This window comes from Pleurodeles waltl, chromosome 10, assembly GCF_031143425.1.
Source record: "Pleurodeles waltl isolate 20211129_DDA chromosome 10, aPleWal1.hap1.20221129, whole genome shotgun sequence".
NCBI classification, from domain to species: domain Eukaryota; kingdom Metazoa; phylum Chordata; class Amphibia; order Caudata; family Salamandridae; genus Pleurodeles; species Pleurodeles waltl.
The window spans coordinates 119,151,890-119,172,771 of record NC_090449.1 but is presented as its reverse complement, the minus strand read 5'-3'; the positions used below and the strand labels follow the sequence as shown (position 1 = coordinate 119,172,771).

Genomic DNA, 20,882 nt, shown 5'->3' with positions numbered 1-20,882 from the left:
ATCCTAGGGCAGACCCTCCTAGCCCAGAGAGCATGGTGCAAGTACCTGCGTGTGAGGGCACCCCTGCGTGTGAGGGCACCCCTGCACTAGCAGAGGTGCCCCCACAATCCCCAGTTCCATTTTCCTGAACTTCATAAGTGCGGGGATGCCATTTCAAGCGTGTGCTGGACATAGGTCACTACCTAGGTCACTACCTATATCCAGCTCCATAATCGTAACTCCAAGCCTAGGTATGTTTGGTATCAAACATGTCGGAATCATACCCTGATACTGTTGCCAGTATTGGAAGTATGATTCCATGCACTCTGGGGGTTCCTTAAAGGACCCCCAACATTGCACCTCAGCCTTCTGAGGTTTTCCGGGCAGCCCGAAGCTGCTGGCACCCCTCAGACAGGTTTCTGCCCTCCTGCTGCTTTAACAGCTCAAGCCCATGAAGGCAGAACAAAGGACTTCCTTTGGGAGGGGGGGGTAACACACTCTCCCTTTGGAAATAGGTGTGACATGTCTTGGGAGGGGTAGCCTCCCCAAGCCATTGGTATGCTTTGAAGGATACATTTGGTGCCTTCCGTACATAGACCAGCCTCCAACGGTTCAGGAACCTCCAGACCCTGCTCAGGCGTAAAACAGGACAATGGAAAGGGGAGTGACCACTTCCCTGTCCATCACCACCCCAGGGGTGTTGCTCAGAGCACCTCCAGAGGGTCCCTGGGTTCTGCCATCTTGAATCCAAGGTTGACAGGGACCTCTGGGAGCATCTAAGTGACCAGGTCAGGCAGGTGACATCAGAGCATCCTCCTGATAGGTGACATCCTGGATAGGGGACCAATCCCCCTTTCAGGGCTATTTAGGGTCTCTCTCTTGGGTAGGTCCTCAGATTCAGCTTGCAAGATTACAGCAGGACTCCTCTGCAACCTCTACTTCGACTTCTAGCCTCTGGATCAGCGACTGGACCCTCCAGGAACCAACAATCTGCATCCATGACGAATACTCTGCTTGCAACATTGTTTCCACAGCTCCTTCCAGCTTCTGCAACATTTCCCTGGCTGTGCATCATCTGAGGGTGGCAAGTCTTCAGTCTGCATGAGGAGGAAGAAGGAATTTCCCTTGGACTGAAGGGGTCACTCCCCTGCATCCGCAGGCACCAACTGCAACAATGACTAGCTGCGTGGATCTCATCTCATCCTGAACTGTGTGGATCCTTCATCACAGTTGGTAGTCCATAGTAGTCCCCTTGGCCTTCTCTGCCAGCTGTCCAACTTTGGTGGAGGTAAGCCCTTGCCTTCCCACTCAGGACAGTACCCCTGTGCATCGCGTCTCTTGCAGGTACCAAGGCTTGTTTGCATCTCCCCCAAGGGATCTTCAGGCTCCATGTAGCCCCAGCACTCCTTCCTGTGACGCACAGCCATCTGCGTGCTTCTCCTGCGGCGTGCGACCCTTCTCCAGTTGTGCTGCGTGGGCTCCTCTGCGACTTCTAGTGCCTCGTCCAGTGGGTCTCATGTGGGGGATGCCTTTTCTTCTGTTGACTCTCTGCCTTGCTGAGGGTCCCCCTAGGGCTCCTCCCATGGGATGAGTCCTCCTGGACCTTGCTGGTCCCTGGCAGCTCCACTTTTGCTTCACCACAACTTCTGCCTCGGCCAAGGCTTGTTGGTGGCTTTTCCATGTCACTGACTGACTGCAATCATCCATCCAGCATGACACATCGACTGCATCCTCCAGAAACTCTTCACCTGCTCCAGGGCTGCGTCTCCTTCCTTCCGTCGACCAACTCATGTAACCACAGCTGGCTGAGTAGTAGGTCCTGCTCCCCTTGACTCTTCTGTGACTTCTGGACTTGGCCCCCTTCCACAGGTCTTCCTTTTCAGGAATCCATGGCTGGTTTCTTGAAGTCTTGTCTGGGTGTTGCATTTTCTTCCTTTACTTCCTTTTGGGTGGTTTGGGGAAAATCCAGTAACTGACTCGTTTCTTCCTGGTCGCTAGGGGTCACAGTGGTACTTACCTTTGGGATTTCCTAGTACCCCTAGCTCCTCTGTACACAATCCACTTACCTAGGTGGGGGTCCTGCATTTGTATTCCATTTTTTTAGTATATGGTTTGGGCTCCCCCTAGGGTCACTATTGTCTGTTTGCATTTGCATTTCTATCACTTTTTATGCCTATTACTGATTACTAGTGTACATATCTAGTGTGTTACTTACCTCCTATTGGAGGGTTGCCTTTCTAGTACTGTTTGGTAGTTGTGTTTGTAAAAAGTGTTTTGTTTCATATGTGTAAGTGTTGTGTAACTACAGTGGTATTGCATGAGATTTGCATTTCTCTTGGATAAGCCTTGGCTGCTCATCCACAGCTACCTCTAGAGAGCCTGGCTTCTAGACACTGCCTACACTACACTAATAGGGGAAACCTGGTATAAAGTGTAAGTAACTTAGGTACCCACCACACACCAGGCCAGCTTCCTGCAGTCGCTGAGAGTCCCAAGGACTTCACCATAGCCCAGGAGTCCTTGAAGCGCTCCAGCGCTGAGCCTGCCTTTTTGCCAAAAAGGCGTGACCCATTGAGGGGCATGTCCATGAGGTTTGCCTGGACATCCCCCGAAAAGCTAGATGTGCGAAGCCAGACATGTTATTGAAGGGCTACAGTTGACAAAATTGCTCTACCCAGCAAGTCAGTCGTGTCCAAAACACGCCTAATGGTAAACTTGGCCACATCTCTCCCTTCGTTAACTGCTTGTGAGAGAGTGGCCCGCCCATCCTCCGGGACCTTAGGTAGCACCTGCGCCATCGTATCCCTTAGAGTACGGGAAAAACAGCCCAAAAGGCCGTTACCAACCTCAGTGCCAGGCTGGAAGAAGAGAACATATTCTTCTCTAACTGGTCCAGCCTCTTGGATTCCCTATCCAGGGAACGGAAGGGAAGGTGCCATGGAAGGTGGATGCTTGGATCACCACGCTCTCCGGGGTGGGGTATTGTGTGAGGAAGCTAGGATCATCCGGAGCTGGGCGATGGAAGCGGCCAATTGACCTATTTACAGGTGCTCCTGTGCTGGGTTTGGACCATGTACCCAGCAGGACATCCATAAGGCTTCATTAAAGGGTAACATCGGTTCCGATGTGTAAATCCCCGGCTGAAGCACCTCCATCAGGAGGTTAGTCCTGACCGGCACAATAGGCAGATGTAGGTCGAAGACCTCAGCTGCTCTACGCACCACTATTGCATATAATGTTCCCTCCTCCATAACCACTGTAGGAGATGACAGCATGCCAGTATCTGAAGATGTGTTCACTCCACTGGCCTTTCCTAACTCCTCATACCAGTCCATTAGCTTCAATTGGGATTCCAGAGGGTCATGAGACCCTCCCATTCCTCACCAGTGCCTGGCTGATCGTAGAAATGTTCAGGCAGTGATCTAGCACCTGTTGGTGCCTTTGGCGCCGGCACCAGGTTCTGCTGTTTTGGCTCCAGATCATCGGTTATTAAAATGAGGTTGCCGGGAGCGTTGGCGTCGGGAGCAATGCCGGAGGAGGCTGACTGTGTGGACTCAGTGTCTTTCCAGATCCAGTACTGAATCCAAAAGACCCCATCGGCGCCGAGGCCAAAGCTGCCAGTGTGGAACCTGATGGGGCCTCTACCAACCCCAAGGGGCCCGATGGTGCACCGGAAGAGCTAGCCTGCTCAAATATGAGACTTATGGCCACATAAAACTCTTTGAGTTGAGTAGGGGTCACTCTGCCTCACGAAAAAGGGAGGGAAGACTCAGAGTCAGCCTTGTCAATGGTTCTGCAGAACCACGCCTGGAATGTCGATGTCCCTGAGTCACCCAGATGGGCGAGGTGAAGTCGAATTCTGCTTGGACTTCTTCTTCTTGTGCCTCTTCCCCCAGAGCCCGGAGGACCTTGAGTGGGATGAGAGGACTTGGGGTTTCAAGAGAGCTCCAGTGACCGCCTCCTCGACCGAGACCATGACCTCCTAGGAGTTGCGCTTGCCGATTGCCATGACGCCATTAGCTTAAGGGACCGCTCCCTCAAAGCTTTTGGAGCCATGGCCCGGCAGTCAAAACATGACTTCGAGTCGTGGTCTTGGTCTAAGCACCAGCAACATGCAGGGTGGGAGTCCGTCACTGACATGGCACAGTGGCAGGAGCTGCACGGCTTGAACCCCATCTTCCTCAATGTCATCTCCTGCACAGACAAAAAAAGTTTTGACAAAATGGGCAAAAAAGGCCTGTCAAAAAAGACAGAGGGTAGTTCGATTCTGAATATGCACTTTAACTGGATCAGAAGGAAAAGAACTGACATACCCGCGCCTGGGTGGTGCCTTTATAGGTGATTGTGACATCACAGATGGCTCCAATGACACCAATGATGACACGCTGATCTGAACGATGCCACCCGATGGCGTGCGCAAGGGTATTGCTCTATAAAAGTTCTGGATTCCAAGCTGACGCCAGGGAATTCTCAAGGTAAGGAATCTGCAGCTAGATGTCTCTATCAGATTTTCACCTTTTATTCTGGTACATGACATTGTCATTGTTCCTCATAATCCCCTCCTACCAAGGAAGCCTTCTCCTTCATTTGATTTTTGTACAGAGTGTCTGAAATCATGTGCAATACAGAAAATTATAATTCTTGGAAGCTCCTTTTTTTCAAAAAAGGAATCAGGTTGACCTTAGAAGAAATTAAAGTGGGACTTTTTTAAACCCCCTCAAACTAAATGATCTACTCATATGGTGCACCGATGCTGCCCTAAACTAACTCTTGCACATAGATTGGCTTGTGAACCAGTGCTGGATCATTGTGCATGGTACAAGGCATCAGCCTTATTGAGTGCCAATCATTTTGGACGTTGTTTAGTAGTAAAGTGCTAGGGTTTGATGGTTTCTGCCAGTTTGTCAGTGCTATGTTGGAACTTTGTAGATAGAAACATGGGATAGTCTGCAATTAACTTTCCTGGTAAAAGGCTTTCCTAAAAAGTGCAGTCTTTAGCTCTGCCTTGAATCTGTGGTTCTTTATTTGGATTGAACTGTTTGTTATATGGTAAGTCAACTCCATAGGTTCTCAAAGGTGTTCCATCATGTTTTGGCTGACACACCTCAAGTTGGTCAGCCTGGGCAGATTTGCTAGATCATGGGTTACCAGGGGTAGACCAGGCACCACACTCTGAAGGTAATTGGGCCCATTTGCAAGGGAAGGACTTGGCAAGTGCATTTAATATTATAAAGGATCACTAAATATGTAAATACATTAACTCCACAATCATCATGCTTTGTAAACTTATAAGGTGGAATATCATCAGCTCACATCCTAATTTCTAGTGCTTTCTATCAGTTAATCAATTCTGCGGTCAATGGAAGCACAAGAAATGCACAGGGCATGACCAACATGGGTCTCGAATGCTGTCCATACATGAAAGAGAGTCGTATGTTAAGCTTTGTGTTTGTCAAAACTGGTTCATAAAATAATTGTAATTCACCGGAAAATCACTGTAATCATAAATCACTCACTTATTCCATGCAACAATATCCAAGCTTCCTCCTACCCTCTCCTAAGCGCTCCTGAATCCACCAACAGTCATTTCTCCATCCTTCATTGGAATCACGCTAACCACCAATGTACTCATCCATTTATCAACCCATTCACACATTCACCCATCCACTCACACCTATGCAAACTTTGTCTATCTCCAAGTGCCCATATCCATCCTCTCTGAAGCACAAATCCATTTACCCACACACAAGCATTGATCCAGGAAACCAAAATCAAGCGTTCATCCACCTATAATTGCATGAATTGGCAAATGTAACCACGACCATTCTTCAAGCCACCCTCTGCGGTCTACACTCAGAGCCCTTCAACCATCTATTTATCCTTGTTTACAACCACAAAAATCATCAATACACCCAAATAACCAACAACCACTTGTGTGTGCACAAGACCATATATGTGTTGTTGGTGTGTGCTTTTATTTGCATCTTGGTATGGCCTGTGTGCATATGCACCTGTGTTTGTATGTCTTCTGTTTGTGCATCCAAATATATCACAAAACAACAAAGCCTATCACAAGAAAGGACACCTAAGATGAAATAGACCTATTGGCAATGCCAATGCTTTTTCATTTAGTGTGTGCCCGCAACAACATTCATCAGAGGGAAAAAGTCAGACATTCCTTACCGCTGGGGCGACTGTTTCAGAGGATTGGGATCTTTTTTTACTGGATTTCTTCTTCACATACATGTGTCTCAGTCTTTCCATTCTTAAATTGTTGATTGTTTTAAGCAGCGGGAGATCGGCCATGTCACAATCATTCTTTTTTGACTCGTTGAGCAGGCTCCCTAAGCTACTAGCTCCTTCCATTCGATGGTGTGGGCTGTATGTATTTTTCATGTACCGTGCTTCTTCCATGTCATCCACAAAATGAATGGATAAGTGACTGCCTGCCTTTTCCCGATCCTCTTCTTGGGAAGAGCCAGGGACATGAACTTGAGACCGTCTTCTGGCTGCAATGAGAGATATGTGTTTTGTGCCGACTGCCATTTCCTCCAAGGCTTCGGGGCTAAGGGTAGACCCAGGGTTCTCAGTTGCTGACTGTCGACTGTCGGGATCCGGAGATGTGGGAGAGCGCAATATGGAAATTATGTCTTTTAAGGAGAGTGCTGTCTGCCTCTATTAAAAAATAAAAGAGACATTACTTTTTAGGTAAAATCAACGTACTCCACTCACTTTAAACGAAGGACAGCTAATAATAAATATTACTGACCAAGGGAATGTAAAAAGAGAATATAATAAAACTGTGGAAGGGATGAGTAACGTCAAGAATAAGGTGTAATTTTACGACATTTTGTTGAAATAACAACTAAACGTCCACAATGATGATGTGCATAGCAGATTCTCCTAGCGACTATAGCTTAGTGACAACAATTCCCAGACATGGGTTTAGGTAATTAATAAATGCAATTTCATTTAAACACTATGATTTCTATCAAGCCAAGGCGACCTCACCAAAAACAGCGAAGATGGAGTATCAATTTTGGACTTACACTTGGAGATCCCTGTATACAAACAGAACTCACAGGCAAGTAGAAAGCAGTTACACTATATTTGCCAAAATTAGAGAGCCGAGACCTGCAGTTACCAACATATGTGCAAGACCACATCTTCCTAAGATAGGGATCCCTGAAACCAATTTTGAGGGCACAAAATGCACCACAATTGTATGCTCATACAAGTACACCTGCAAAATCTTAATCACGCTAAACGCATGTTCATCAATATACAAACACAGTGATTTACAATAATAAACAACAATCACAGATACACGGCTTTAAATGAACCTTTGTTCAAAAGAAAAGTGAAGACAGAAAGAAAAAAACTAAACAAGAGTATTTCAAGCAAGAAAGAGCACAAATCAATTGCCAGTATTAGCATAACTATCAGAATACTGAATAACATGCAGCTCAGGGCACACAACTAAAAACACCTTAATAGTAAAGGCTTTAGTAGCAACATTCAACACTCCCTTATAGCTGACAGAAAAATCTTCACACCATTGTTGCCTGCAAGGCACACAACAAATGAGAGAAGCTCAGGCTTGTGCAAACGTAAGTATGCTTGGCATGTTTTTACAAGTTACTTACCTGTACACTATAGTTTTCCAGTATTGATCTTTCATATATTCAAATGCCTAAATATTTCATGTAATTGCGGTAGGAGTCCCTCCGTAAATATAACAAGTAGTATAAAGGAAAGAATTGTACAACAAAGCATAAACACGTGACAGCCAATTTACATCATTGTTATAAGAACCAAACTTCAGCGAGTCAGGAAGCAGCATATGAAGCACTCTTCCACTCAAGGGCCACTATAGCTCAGGTTTCTCAGCACAAGTGTTAGGCTACTATAGATGAGGCATTAAATGTGGTGAGCTCCTGTTGGGGAGGAGGGAGGGTTGCATGTGAATCTATGATAGATACCTATGGAAAACAACAGTGTACAGACAAGTAACTTGTATTGTCTCTAGTATTGAATCATTCACAGTTTCACATGCTTGAATCTGAATAGCAAGCAGTTATCAACTCGACAGAATACTTTGTAAGCAGAGGTGACAAGCAGTCATTGAAGGTAAATAATAAAATATAAAGAGGGGCTCAACTCATTGAAAAAATGGCTATGGGCTGCTTGACCCACTGCTGCGTCATTGTTCACTGATGCATCAAGGCAGTAATGCTGTGTAAAGTTATGCCTGTTACTCCATGTAGCAGCTATGTAAATGCCTGGTAAGGATACTCCAGCTAACAAAGCAGTAGAAGTAGATACCCCTTTTATTGAGTATGCTCTGACCTTTCCATCCAGAGGACTTCCAGCTTTCTTGTGACAGAATGCTATAGCTGCAGAAGCCCATCCTGCTATACTCTGTCTCAACACCGCATACCCTTTTCTTGGAGGTCCATTGGCTATTAGAAGTTGATCAGTTTTTCTAAATGTTTTAGTTCTGCCCACATAAAATTTGAGACGCTTGATGTTGAGCGTATGAAATGCTCTTTCAGCTGCATTAGTAGGATTTCGGAAAAAAAACACTATGGGCTCATTTAAAGGAAAGCCTATTGTGACTTTTGGGCTAAACCAAGAGTTGGTTCTCAATATCACTTGCTCATCCCTGAATTATATGTATGGTTCCTTTATAGTAAAGGCTTGGATTTCACTAAATCTCCTGGCAAAAGTTAGGGCCAATAATAAAGTCATTTTCCAAAATAGGTGCTTGAGACCCACTTTATGGACAGGTTCAAATTGGCCCTTCATCAGCTGAAAGAGAACCATTTTTTAGTGCCAAGAAACAGGTGTTTTATTAACTAGAGGATAAGTTCTGAAGGAACTCCTTTACCACTCTACTAGCCCAGAGCAACAATTGTCCTGATAATCTTCCAAAGCACAAAATTACTGTTAGGGGAACCTTTACAGAATTATCAGAAAGGCCGGAACAGGCCAGATGCAACAAATATGGTAAGATGAGAAGGAAAGTATGTCATTCTAAGGCCACCATATGCAGAAATGCATTCATGTAGCTTTATAGCTTGTGGTCAGCTCTGCCTTTTGCTAGGATCTTTTTGCAATCATCTAAAATATCTAAGGGATAGAACTCATTGTTTTCAGGAGCCAGGCAGATAAATTGAGAGACTCTGATGATGGATGAACAATCTGGCCTTTGTTCATGGTTAAAAGTCCAGAAACTGGACTGAAAGGAATATGCTGCTGTCCTGAAAGAAGTAGCTTTGTGTACCAATATTATCTTGGCCACACTGGAGCTACAAGGATAATAGGGCGGTTCACTTTTCATTTTGTACAGAAATCTGGGATGTAGTGGTGGAGGGGGAAATGCATAGGCAAATATTACTGTACAGGCTACCTGGAAGGCATTCCCCCATGAATCTTCCTCTTGGCATATGCTGTATAGAGGCATCATTTGCAATAGAGATTTGTTGAAAATATGTTTAGATTTGGACCACCCCATTTTTAAAAAATGTTTGTTACCTGACTTAGATCCAGTTCCTGCTTGTGGCATAACTATAATGTTCTGCTGAGTGTGTCCAGGAACATATTCCACCCTCAAAGTAATCTGGTGTTAAAGAATCCATTTCCATATGCTTTGGACTTCCAAGGACAACAGGCCCGACTTCATCCCTTCTTGCTTGTTCAGGTAGTACATTGAAGCCATGTTGTCTGTATGAACTAGCACCAATGAGTGCTTTCTTTTTGGAAGAAGGGATTGAAGTCCTATGGTGACCGTTTTAGACCCAAGAGATTGAATTCAAATCCTGTAAATGCGAATTGAGGCGGAGTTTAGTAATGTCAACCCTAACGAAATATTGTCTTCTGGCATCCAACAAACCCTGTCAGACCCCACTATTGGAGTTATCTGAATGATGTTGTCAAAAGATCCTTAGCTTTGAGTCTACTGTTTGTCAATCTCTTTCTGAAAGAGCCTCAGGCGTAGACAGCAGTCAGTGAGAAAGTAGGGGAATGCAGGACAACACCTTGCCCAGAAATGATTTGACTATTCTAATTGAAACTCTTTTTCTTTTGCACAGGTAAAATGCTAAATTAGCTTGTCACAGTTTCCTTTCGTTTGTTGGGAAGGCGTTGTATGAGGTTATATCCAAAACAGACCCTAGAAAAGTTATCTTTCTGCTGGAGTGAAGGCAAGACTTTTCCATGTTCAATGCCAGGCCTAGATCTTTGAACACCCAAGGACAAGACTTTGTGGACTGCTTTGCAATATGAAGTGATGGATCCTTCATGAGCCAGTCATCTTGGTATGACAAGATCTGATGTCCGTTTTTCCTCAGATAAGCAGTGACTGGGGCCATACACTTGGTGACTATTCGAGGAGTAGTTATGAGAGCAAAAGATAGAACCATGAATAGGTCCTGGCACCTTGACCTTAAATATTTTCAGTGTTTGGGATTGATACGGATATGGAAGTAGGAATTCTGGACATCTAAATATGTCATAAGTTCTCCTTGGTCTAGTAATAGGGGGATTTCCTGCAGGGCAACCATTCAAAAAGATTGTGTTTTTAGGAATTTGTTTGTCACAAATCAAGCATTTTCCTCAATTGTCCTAATTTTGTCTTGCAAAAGTAGAAACTGGAATTGAAACCTGTGGTCCGATGAGCCCAAGAGAGGACTTGTCTATGGCTTCCATCTGAAGGAGTGAAAGGAGCTCCAATTTTAATAGAAAAAGATGTTGATGTGACCTTCTGCAAGGTGCATTTTTGAAACAGATTCTAAGGTTGGCCATGTTGAATTTGATCCAGCACCCATCGATCTATGGTAATACATTTCCAGGTGTAATAGTAATTGGAAAGTTCTCTGCACACTTGTCGTGGGGCGGGATGCCCAGTGCCTGAAAGATGTAACTGACTTCTGGATGAGCCCTGTACCATGCTCCGGGCTGTGGATCTTTCACCTGTAGTCTGCCTTAAGTAGGCTGCAGCGGGTGGATGTCTGTACTGGTATTTGGAGTAGTGCAGGCAACAATCCTGCTGACATGGGGGTTGAAAGTTTCCACTGTAAGATAATTGGGCCCTTGCTTTGATGGGGTATGGTTGGTACCTGTAAAGGTTAGAATTGGGCACTTCTTCTAGCACCACAAAAGGGTTTGTAGCAGCACTGTTCCAAAACCCCTATAGGCCTTGTAGTCTTCTTATCCAGTTTTTTTGACAGGAGAGCACCATCTACAGGTTTCCTAAATAGGGCCTCTCCATCTTAAGGCATGTTCAATATTTTAGCCTGAACCTCTAGTTCAAATGCAGTCTGAGATCGGGAATGAGAGCACCACAGTAGTGAATGTTGAAATAACTACCAAACAGTGTGATAGCCATTACAGCCTTTTTTGTTGTTTATTCCTTTGTTTAAATGGTTTTACCTGCATTGTTTTCTCATAATAGTATTGAAATATGTCTAGCATTGATCATAATCAGGAGAAATTCACAGGGGCCTATTTAGACATAGCAACAATAATATCACAGATAACTAAAAGACCCTCCTTCAAATTATTTTTTAATAAAGTTGGAAACATAAAAAAAATCTGAACTTTCTAAATGGTGGGTTGGGGTTAAGTTTAAGAGCTATGTTGAGATTAGGTGCATTATCAGGGGATCACAGATATTGATCTTCCCACATTTGGTGATTTGGAAGATGATCTCCTGAAAGAATGGGAGACAAATCTATACTCTGATTCTTTTAATTTCATGGACACTGTGATAAAAAACAACCTCAGAAAAAAGGTTGTCAAGCTGAAAAAATCAAATTGAAGACTTTAAAAGAGAGATTAAGTATACAAATTTAAATTTAAAAGAACTAACACAAAAGAATTGTGAGATTTTAAGCGGAGTAAACAAATAATACCAGTTATCATTTAAGGAAACAAAACTGAGTAAAATTAGACAAGATGAAAGAAACTATAATTGTGGATGAATGTTTCGTTTGCCAAGAATTTTTACGAGGTCACACCTAGTGACAGATTAGACAAGAAGCTGGTTTCTGAGACGTATTTGATTTCATACAGCAGTTTAAAGTTATTATCTTGTGATGAACCTGGTCCATAACCAGCTGGTGTCGAAAGTGACCCATCATAGTCCCTCTTTTTCTGAGGAGGTACATAGGATAAGGTTGGGCACACAAAGAGGACCAGGAAAACAAGGCGATAGGGAAAGCGGGATAAAAAAATATGGGGCTGCAGACGTACAAACAAACTATAGGTGGGAATGAGGTGGAAGTAAGCGTCAGGCTATTAACCTTTCTAACAGACAGCTAAATTATATAGAAAGGAGTGGGTTACAGAAGGAATTTACTTTTTGTTCCAATAAACACTGTGACTTTACGGAATTGCATATAGAGTTATACTAATTTGCCAGGAAATTTAAATTTAGGAGTTTTTTTGTAAACCTTGATAAAAAGGAACCCCAGAAAGTAGACACAATAAGGAAGTTTGAATTTTTTAATTCTTACATATATGATGTACACATGTTGATAACAATAAATGAGCATGAACTAGAAATGAATGATGTGTATAGATTGTTGGATGTGGAAATGTATTATAGCTATGGGAGTGGGCTTAGTCTTCCATCCAAATTTGTCCCTCAGGCTCAGTACATTTCACATATGGATGTTTTTGTTGAGAAGATTGTGGAGGAAATACACAGATAAGAGGACAAATGTGTGAGTAAAAACAAACCATGGTCATGTAATATGAAAGATAACATGACCCTTGAGGAACATAAAGCTTTTAGCAGCCTAGGTTACGATGGATCCTCTATGTGAGGAATACTAAGGGTATATGTTAGAAATTGGGCCTCTAGTTGGCAGGGTAGGCGCCCTGTCCAAATAGGGACCACAATCCTAGTCAGGGTAAGTCAGTTACACTGTTAAAAATTAACCTGTGCTCACCCCCAGTAGCTTGGCACAGAGCAGGCAGGCATAACTTAGAAGGCAATGTGAAAAGTATTTACAATGCTTAATGACAGTAACACGGTGAAGGAGACCACAAAAAGACAACACCAAGTTAGAAAAATAAAGAATATTTATCTGATTAATACAAGACAAAAATGAGAAAAATCCAATGGGTCATTCAAAAGTTATCCAATGGTCAACAAGGTAACTTGTCAAGCAGAATGAGTCTGCCCACCACCCACGTGTTCATGGATTAGTTTGGGTGTGATCACTATATTCCCCATTATGGCAGGGGATGTTCTTTTCTGTGATCGTGTTCCATAAAAAAAAATAGAAAATACTAGCATTAAGTATGAAGTCGGCCCGGGGCCTCGCGCTATACAGGGGCCTAGCGCTATACTAGGATGTAGTGGGGGGCCCTGGCAGAGCCAAGTCTCTTAGAGCAGATGAGTATTTGTGGGATATGATAACTGCTCTGAGCCTCAAGCAGCAGAGGAAAGTGGTAGCGCTCCTATGTGGGGGAATGGGGGAAAAGCTCTCCAGCTGCACACACCTGGTCCCTGAGGTGCGAGTGCAGGGGAGACTGAAGAGTGTTACCCACAGAGTGCTGTAGGGCAATCCCAGGGCTGTGGAAGGTACCATCGAGCCCTGGAGACACTGGCAGACCCAGTCCTGCCCCACCAGCGAGGCTGGCTGAAGGAGGAAAAGTGAGCCCAGTGACCGCGCTCAGGGCTCACAAGAAACGGGTGTGATCCGTGTCACAGCCAGCCAAGGCTAATGGTGGCAAGGCTGTTTTTATGCACAATATTCCTTCAGTCAGAGCAGATGGGGACCCGGTGCATGCTGCAGCGGTCCACTGAGAGTGGAGCACAGCCCGTATTCAGTCAGCCCCAGGTGGGTGAATAGAGGCCGGCACACACTACAGCAGTTATTAAGGCGGTGCGGCTGGGCAGGGGGATCTCATACTCAGGTGTGACAGTTGGGCAGCCAGCCCACAGAGTACTCTGGTAGTTCTAGGAAGCTCCTGAGGAGGGTTCGCTCAGCACAGTTTTGACAATTGTCAGTGCAGGGACGAGTTAAAGAAAGGCCCTGCGCTGGGATCTTCCCCTGTCCAGGTCCAGGCAGTTCCTGGTCTGATACCAGGTCTAAAAACATATTAAATAATCTGGATGATATGCAAGTGGCTGGGACAGAGATATCCTTAGGTTAAAAAACTAGATGCGGCCTTTGGAGTAAGTGTGACTACAGGGGGAAACCCCCCCCCCCTTCCCAGACCCGAGGCAAATTGTTTTTTTCCTCATAGGGCCCTTCTAACTGTTTTCATGAAAAGGTAGGCCCAGTGTGCATTTCAGCGTATGTGCCCACTTTTTTGCGCAGCTATCCACCCCCATAAATAAGAGGGATCCTGGGCCCTGACGAATGCCCCATACCAGTTTGGCTATAGAAGAGGGAAGAAACATGTTGGCCACTTACGTTTTGAAGACACTTTGAATCATTACATTCAAGATTGTCTCAATTGTTTTTTTTAATCTTACAAACAAACACTTTAATTAAAGGTTTAGACTAGACGAACAAGTTACTTACCTTCGGTAACGCTTTTTCTGGTGGATACACTAGCTACCTGTGGATTCCTCACCTTATGAATTCGTCCTTGCGCCAGCATCCGACAGAAAGTCTTCTTCCTAGCTGTCCACGTCGACGAGGATGTCATAATGGCACGGAAGGTGGCCTGGTGTGTGGTGAGCACCCATGGTGTTATCACCTTATACTAGGTCCAGGTATACCCTATTAGTAAAGTGTATGCAGTGTCTAGGAGGGTTCTTTATATGTAATTGTGGATGAGCAACCAAGACTTATCTAGGAGACATGCAAAGCTTATGCAATACCACTTTAGTCACATAGCACATACACACATGAAAGAACCACACAGTGTTACAAAAATAAGGGTACTTTATTATAGTAAAACAAATTGTAGAATACTGAATAGACAATCCTACAATTGGACGTCAGTAAACACGCTATTATATACACATTAGCAATCAGTAAATAGCACAGGAAGCAATCAGCATTGATAAAAGGAATAGCAAATAGTGAGAGCCCTGGGAGAAGTCTAAACCATGTACTAAAAATGTGGAATGTGCAAGGCAGTCCCACACCAAAGGAAGTGGAATTGGTAGAAGGGAGCTAGAGGAACTAGGAACCCCAAGAGGTGAGTACTAGAGTGACCCTCAGTGACCAGGAGAGCAGAGGTAAGTACTTGGTTTTCCCCAAAACCAACAGGAGGATTTTGGAAAAGGATTGTGCAAGACACAACCAAGACTGGAAGAACCCAAAGGTGTATCCTGACTGAAGAGGACCTGAAAAGGAAGGGGACCAAGTCCAGTTCGAGATGGAGTGTCCGGTTGTGGCAGGAGCCACTACCCACCCTTCTGTTGGTGCAAGACCAAGTCGAAGGTGGATGAAGACGGTCAGCAGTGCAGCACAGGAGCTGAAGGGAGTCATTGAAGTGATGCAAGTGATGTTCCACATCAAGGGGTCGAGATGCAGTCGGTTATTGGTGCTGGAAAACCACCAACAAGTCTTGGCAAATGCAAGAGACGTAGCAGAAGAAGGTTTGCATGGCTGAAGAGAACCAGCAAGGTCCAGGGGACTCGACCCAAGGAAGGAAGTCCAGGGTGACCCTCAGCAGCCTGGAGAGTCACAAGAAGAGGAGGCAGCCCCACAGGCAACCCACTGGCAGCAGGCACAGGAGTCGCAGTGAAGCCCACACAGCACACCTGAAGAGGAGTCCCACGTTGCTGGAGCAGCAGACAGGAGACTGTGCTTTGCAGAAAGAGGTGCTTAACACCGGGGCTACACGGAGCCTGAAGATCTCTTGAAGGAGGAACAAACAAGCCTTGGTAGCTGCAAGAGTCATGGTGCACAGGGGTTCTGTGTTGCAAGGAGAGACAAGGGCTTACCGTCTCCCAAGTTGGACAGCTGTTAGAGAGGAGAAACGGGACCACTCCAGACCATGACCTCTGATACAGGATCCTTGCAGCTCCAAAAGAGAAAAGATCCACACAGCCGGTCATCGTTGCAGTTGGTGCTTCCAGATGCAGGGGAGTGACTCCTTCACTCCAAGGGAGATTCCTTCTTACTTCTTGTGCAGGCTGGAGACTCGCCACCCACAGAGGATGCACAGCTGGGGAAATGTTGCAGTTGCTGGAAGGGGCCAGAGAAACAATGTTGCAGAGCGGAGTCATCGCTGTAGTTGCAGATTGCTGGTTACTGGAGGGTCCAGTTGCAGTCCCAGTAACCAGAAGACGAAGTAAACGATGCAGAGGAGTCCTGCTAGAATCTTGCACATCAAATCTGAGGACCCACCCAAGAGGGAGACCCTAAGTAGCCCATGTAGAGGCATTGGTCACCTAGCAGGGTGACCATGTATCAGGTGGGGCTGTGAAGTCACCTGCCATTACATGGCCACTCAGATGCTGTCAGAGGCCTCTACTCACCTTGGATTCAAGATGGCAGAATCAAATGGCCACCTGGAGCAGCTCTGGGCACCACCCCTAGGGTGGTGATGGACAGGGGAGTTGCCACTCCCTTTTCCTTTGTCCAGTTTTGCACCAGAGCTGGGACCGTAGATCACTTGACTGGTGCAAACTGGTTTATGAAGGAGGGCACCAAATGTGCCCTTCAAAGCATAGAGGTGGCTTGGGGAGGCTTCCCCTCCCAAGCCATGTAACACTTATTTCCAAGGGAGAGGTGCTGCCTCCCTCTCCCACAGGAAATCCTTTGCTCTGCCTTCCTCTGCTTGATAATATGTATGGGTTGTTCTGTCTGGCCACTGTGGTGCAATATGCCTGTGTCCTCTCTTTATTCATATTTACTGATAGCTTTGGAACAGAGGACACAAACTGAAAAGTGCATGGCTTGTCTAGGACTTTGACATTGTGCTAGATAGTGTATATGATATCCCACGGTTTGCCCAGGATGGACCATGATAGTGAGGGTACTGAATTTGACCTGCGCGCTGAGGAAGATTTAAATCTTAATGAGACTGGTATCCCTATATGCCATTACCTAATCAGGTTTTTGATAATGACGTTTTCTTGTTATTATTAATAACCTTTAAGCGGGGTAAGATAATGATGATAGAATAACATGAAGGATTTCTGTATATGGTGCAATGTTATGTTGATAGTATTTTTATGTGAATTGGAATTATGTGTTATATTGATTTTGCTTGAATCTGTCTATTGGCATTTTTCAAGCATGCAGTACAATAGCAAAGCAGGAAATGCCGGGACAACAATGGCGGGAAACCGACGGTCCCGGCGGTGTGACCGCGGCGCTACTGCTGCAGTCAAAATATGGCAAATTGTAACGCCAGCCTGTTGGTGGTACGACTGCCAAAACAACCCTGGGGGTCTTTGACCGCCAGGGTTGTAATGAGGGCCTATGTGCATGTGGGAGCGCCATAGTGAACAAGACTAATAACAACAGCTCATTGTTTCCACCTAATTGTTGGAGGCCCTAGCTCCGACCAGAGCTGCCATCCGTCTCATGTGAACAAGTGGACTGTAAATCAGATAAAATAGTGTCCCAGTAATTAGCAATGGGTTACTTCTGCAGCTCTAGCGTGTCCTCACTGTGCAGGGCTACACTTCCTGCTTGCGCCCAATTGAGTGAGCATTGTGTGCTTCCAAGCCATGACCGATGGTGGCTTAGAGAATTCCCATCTGCGAGTAATGAGGCATTTAGTCACTATGATCCCCAAGTCTAGGAAGTGGGAGGTTTCCCTATGTTTCTTACTCCTATGATACAATCCTAGTAGGCATATTTTCCACTTACGCAGAACTGGATTTTCAGTGCATGCAGATTCTGATGTGATGCTGGTCCAGTATGTATGCAAATGGGGGCGGGACCAGAGCATATATAGCAAGTCAGCATCTATGTGAGAGTAACGTGGGCAGGCTGCATTCTCTCTATGATAAAACCTATTGATGTGGGCAGGTGTGAAATAAGGCCTGTGTACTATATAAAGCTGAATAAGCTTGAATCGGGCATTGCGCAGCATGTGCCTTGGGCATTCCAGTAAGGTGGCCCATTCGTTCTCAGTGCAAGGGTGTGTTAAGTCTGTTTGGCATTGCCACAGAGTGAGGAGCTGTAGGATAGTATGGGAGCAGAGTGAAATAGCAAACCAGTGTATAAGGTGTCTACACTTTCCCATCACATGCAAATATTGGATCGTGAAATGCATGGGCAGTTCTGTGATCATGCCTCCCAAATGGTGTCTGAGCATGAATAAAGAGTAAACAAGACTCGAAATAGAAGTCGGAGCTCTCCCCATTTATCGGCCAGGTTGGTTACAGCGCCCAGTCAACGAAGAAGGAGGCACCATTGTTGAAATCGCCATTTCTCTAAGAACTGCGCAGTGATTAACCTGAGAGAACGCTGCTAGACACAGTAGGTCAGTAGAGCTACTATCCCGATGCTTCTCAATAGTGCATGAAGTAAGACAACTAAGCTGTCGAATATAATGAAAGCGCAGTGCCAACTACTGCTAGAAAACGAGCTGCTACTCCCTATAGTAACTTACTGCAACCATACCTATGATATTAGCATGAGGGGGGTCCACACTCGGCATTACCATGGCGGTGACCTCAGTTTACAGCTGGAGAGATCAATTGTTAGACGGACTAGTGTGCCGCAAATCAATCACCCTGCGCAATCATGGTCAAGCCAAAACCAAGCCAAAACCACCTAGGCCGCAACCGTCAGTCGAAAGTGACGAGCAGACACTGATTGGACCAGCAGAAACACAAGCAGCTGCGTTGCAACATATGAATCTAATACTTCAAGCGCACTCAGCACAATTCGAGAAACTACTACAAGCAGTATTAGAGACAAAAACCACCTTGGATGGGAAGATAGACTCTGTGGTAGCTGAAGTGAATCTGCTAAGAGCTGACCAACGCAAACTAGCGGACAGGGTCACCGACAATGAACGATCGCTCAAGGAAACGTTACCCAATCTTAAGGAGCTACGAGATCAGATGCCAGGCATGGAGACAGAGGTCATTCACCTGCAGAGACGAGCGGAGGACGCGGAGGGACGCTCGAGAAGAAACAACATAAGATTCATGGGGCTTCCAGAATGCACCGAATCACCACACGCAGAAATGTTTTTGTAGAAATGGCTCCTAGATATAGTGATAAAGATCAGTGCATCACCCATGTTCGTAGTGGAGGGTGCTCATCGGATCCCGAGCATGGGAGCCCCCCCACGACCCTTGATTACGCGCTGGCTAAACTTCCATGATCGAGACTTGATCCTCCAAAGTTTTAGAACACAAGGCCCGATACAGATGGACAACAATGTAATAACATCCTACCCAGACTACACAGTGGAAGTACAGCACAGACGAGCGTCATTCACAAGAGTGAAACAACTACTGCGTGAAAATAATTTTTCCTACTCCCTATTATTTCCCGCACGACTCTGGGTGGTAGATGGGGAAAAGATCCATATCTTCCCCTCCCCGGAGGACGCTTGGACATGGCTCCATGCTTAGGGGCTAGCCCAACTTAAAACCGATGACTCTAAACAAGGCATGTGGCTTACCCCTCAACCTCGCCGGAGAAGAAAGAAATCAAAGACTGACGTACTCCCATCCAGAGAACAAGTGGCTGAGAGTCAGAAGCAGGCTCTACAGGAAGCCAATTGGTTTGCCTTGCCGCGGAACCAGATCAACCCGGATCACGGATGGCGGATGACATTTAGGGCAGAATAAGAATGTCCACCAAAACACCGTAGAACACGATTTAAACAGATGATCCATTAGGACTTCAGACGGATCGACGCTCACCTGCTGGTAGACACCCCTGGAGACCTCATCTTGGAAGGGGATATACATGTTAAGGGACGAGAGAATGGTGGGAAGGGGGGGCGGAGTGGGGAGTGTCGGAATCCAATGAGGGCTGTCATGACTGGACCTCCTATTGCCGATCTTCATACCCCCCCACGTCCTACTGGGACACCTAACAGACCATACTATGTTGCTTATCACGTGTGCCACAAGTTGTGACACCGTGTCCCAAGTTGGCTTCCACCACAGGAGCCCTTCCTTTGTTTACCTTCTATTTCTCTTTCTATTCTTTTTCATAAGCACTAGACGGTGTTTGTCCCAGATGAGGGGCGAGGAAGGGGAGGGGAATAGAGAGCCGGGTTTATCCAGCACAACATTCTTACATCGGGGGGGCTACCAGATAATATTGCCACCTCCGTGCAACCTCTCACTCATATGGGACTGACCAAATATAACATCATAACCTGGAACGTGAGAGGCATGACTACTTTCAATAAGCGCTGCAGGGTTTACGCGTACATCAAAAGACATAAAATACACATTGCTATACTGCAGGAAACCCATCTCACACAAGACGAACTACGCAGTCTAACAAATAAATGGCGTGGCCTGGTTTTTGGTACCGTGACATCTGCATATGCTAAAGGAGTGTTACTATGGGTTGCTCAGGAAGTACCCTAGACAGTTGAACAACACAATATTGACACAGATGGACGGTATGTACAGTTGACGGGATCCCTAGACGGACGGCTGCTCACCATATCAGGTCTATATGCTCCCAACTCAAAACAAGGAAACTTTCTCCTATCGCTCATACCCTGATTGCTCCCAGACAGTACCACTGACCATATTTGGTGGGGAGACCGTAACTGTGTGCCGGACATAGACAAAGATAGGTCACACCCCCCATTGGCCGGTGCTCTCAGTAGGAAAACCTCACAGCTGCTTCAGACCTGGGTCTCATCTGCAGCTAGACAGAGTCTCTACAAGATAATGCGTTACCAAAGGTAAGTAACTTGTTCATCTGATAGAGACTTCTAGCTGCAAATTCCTTACCTTACAACAGATAACCAAGCCATAACCTCCT

At 45.6% G+C, this 20,882-nt stretch overlaps 1 protein-coding gene across 1 annotated transcript in view; it reads right to left on the bottom strand.

Moving 5' to 3' along the window:
* Positions 1 to 20,882, bottom strand: part of LOC138262384 (kinesin-like protein KIF19) — a 696,763-nt gene that overhangs the window by 122,337 nt on the left and 553,544 nt on the right. The window contains exon 15 of the mRNA XM_069212284.1: positions 6,163 to 6,654. Coding sequence (XP_069068385.1) covers positions 6,163 to 6,654 — 492 coding nt within the window. The remainder of the gene's footprint in view (positions 1 to 6,162; positions 6,655 to 20,882) is intronic.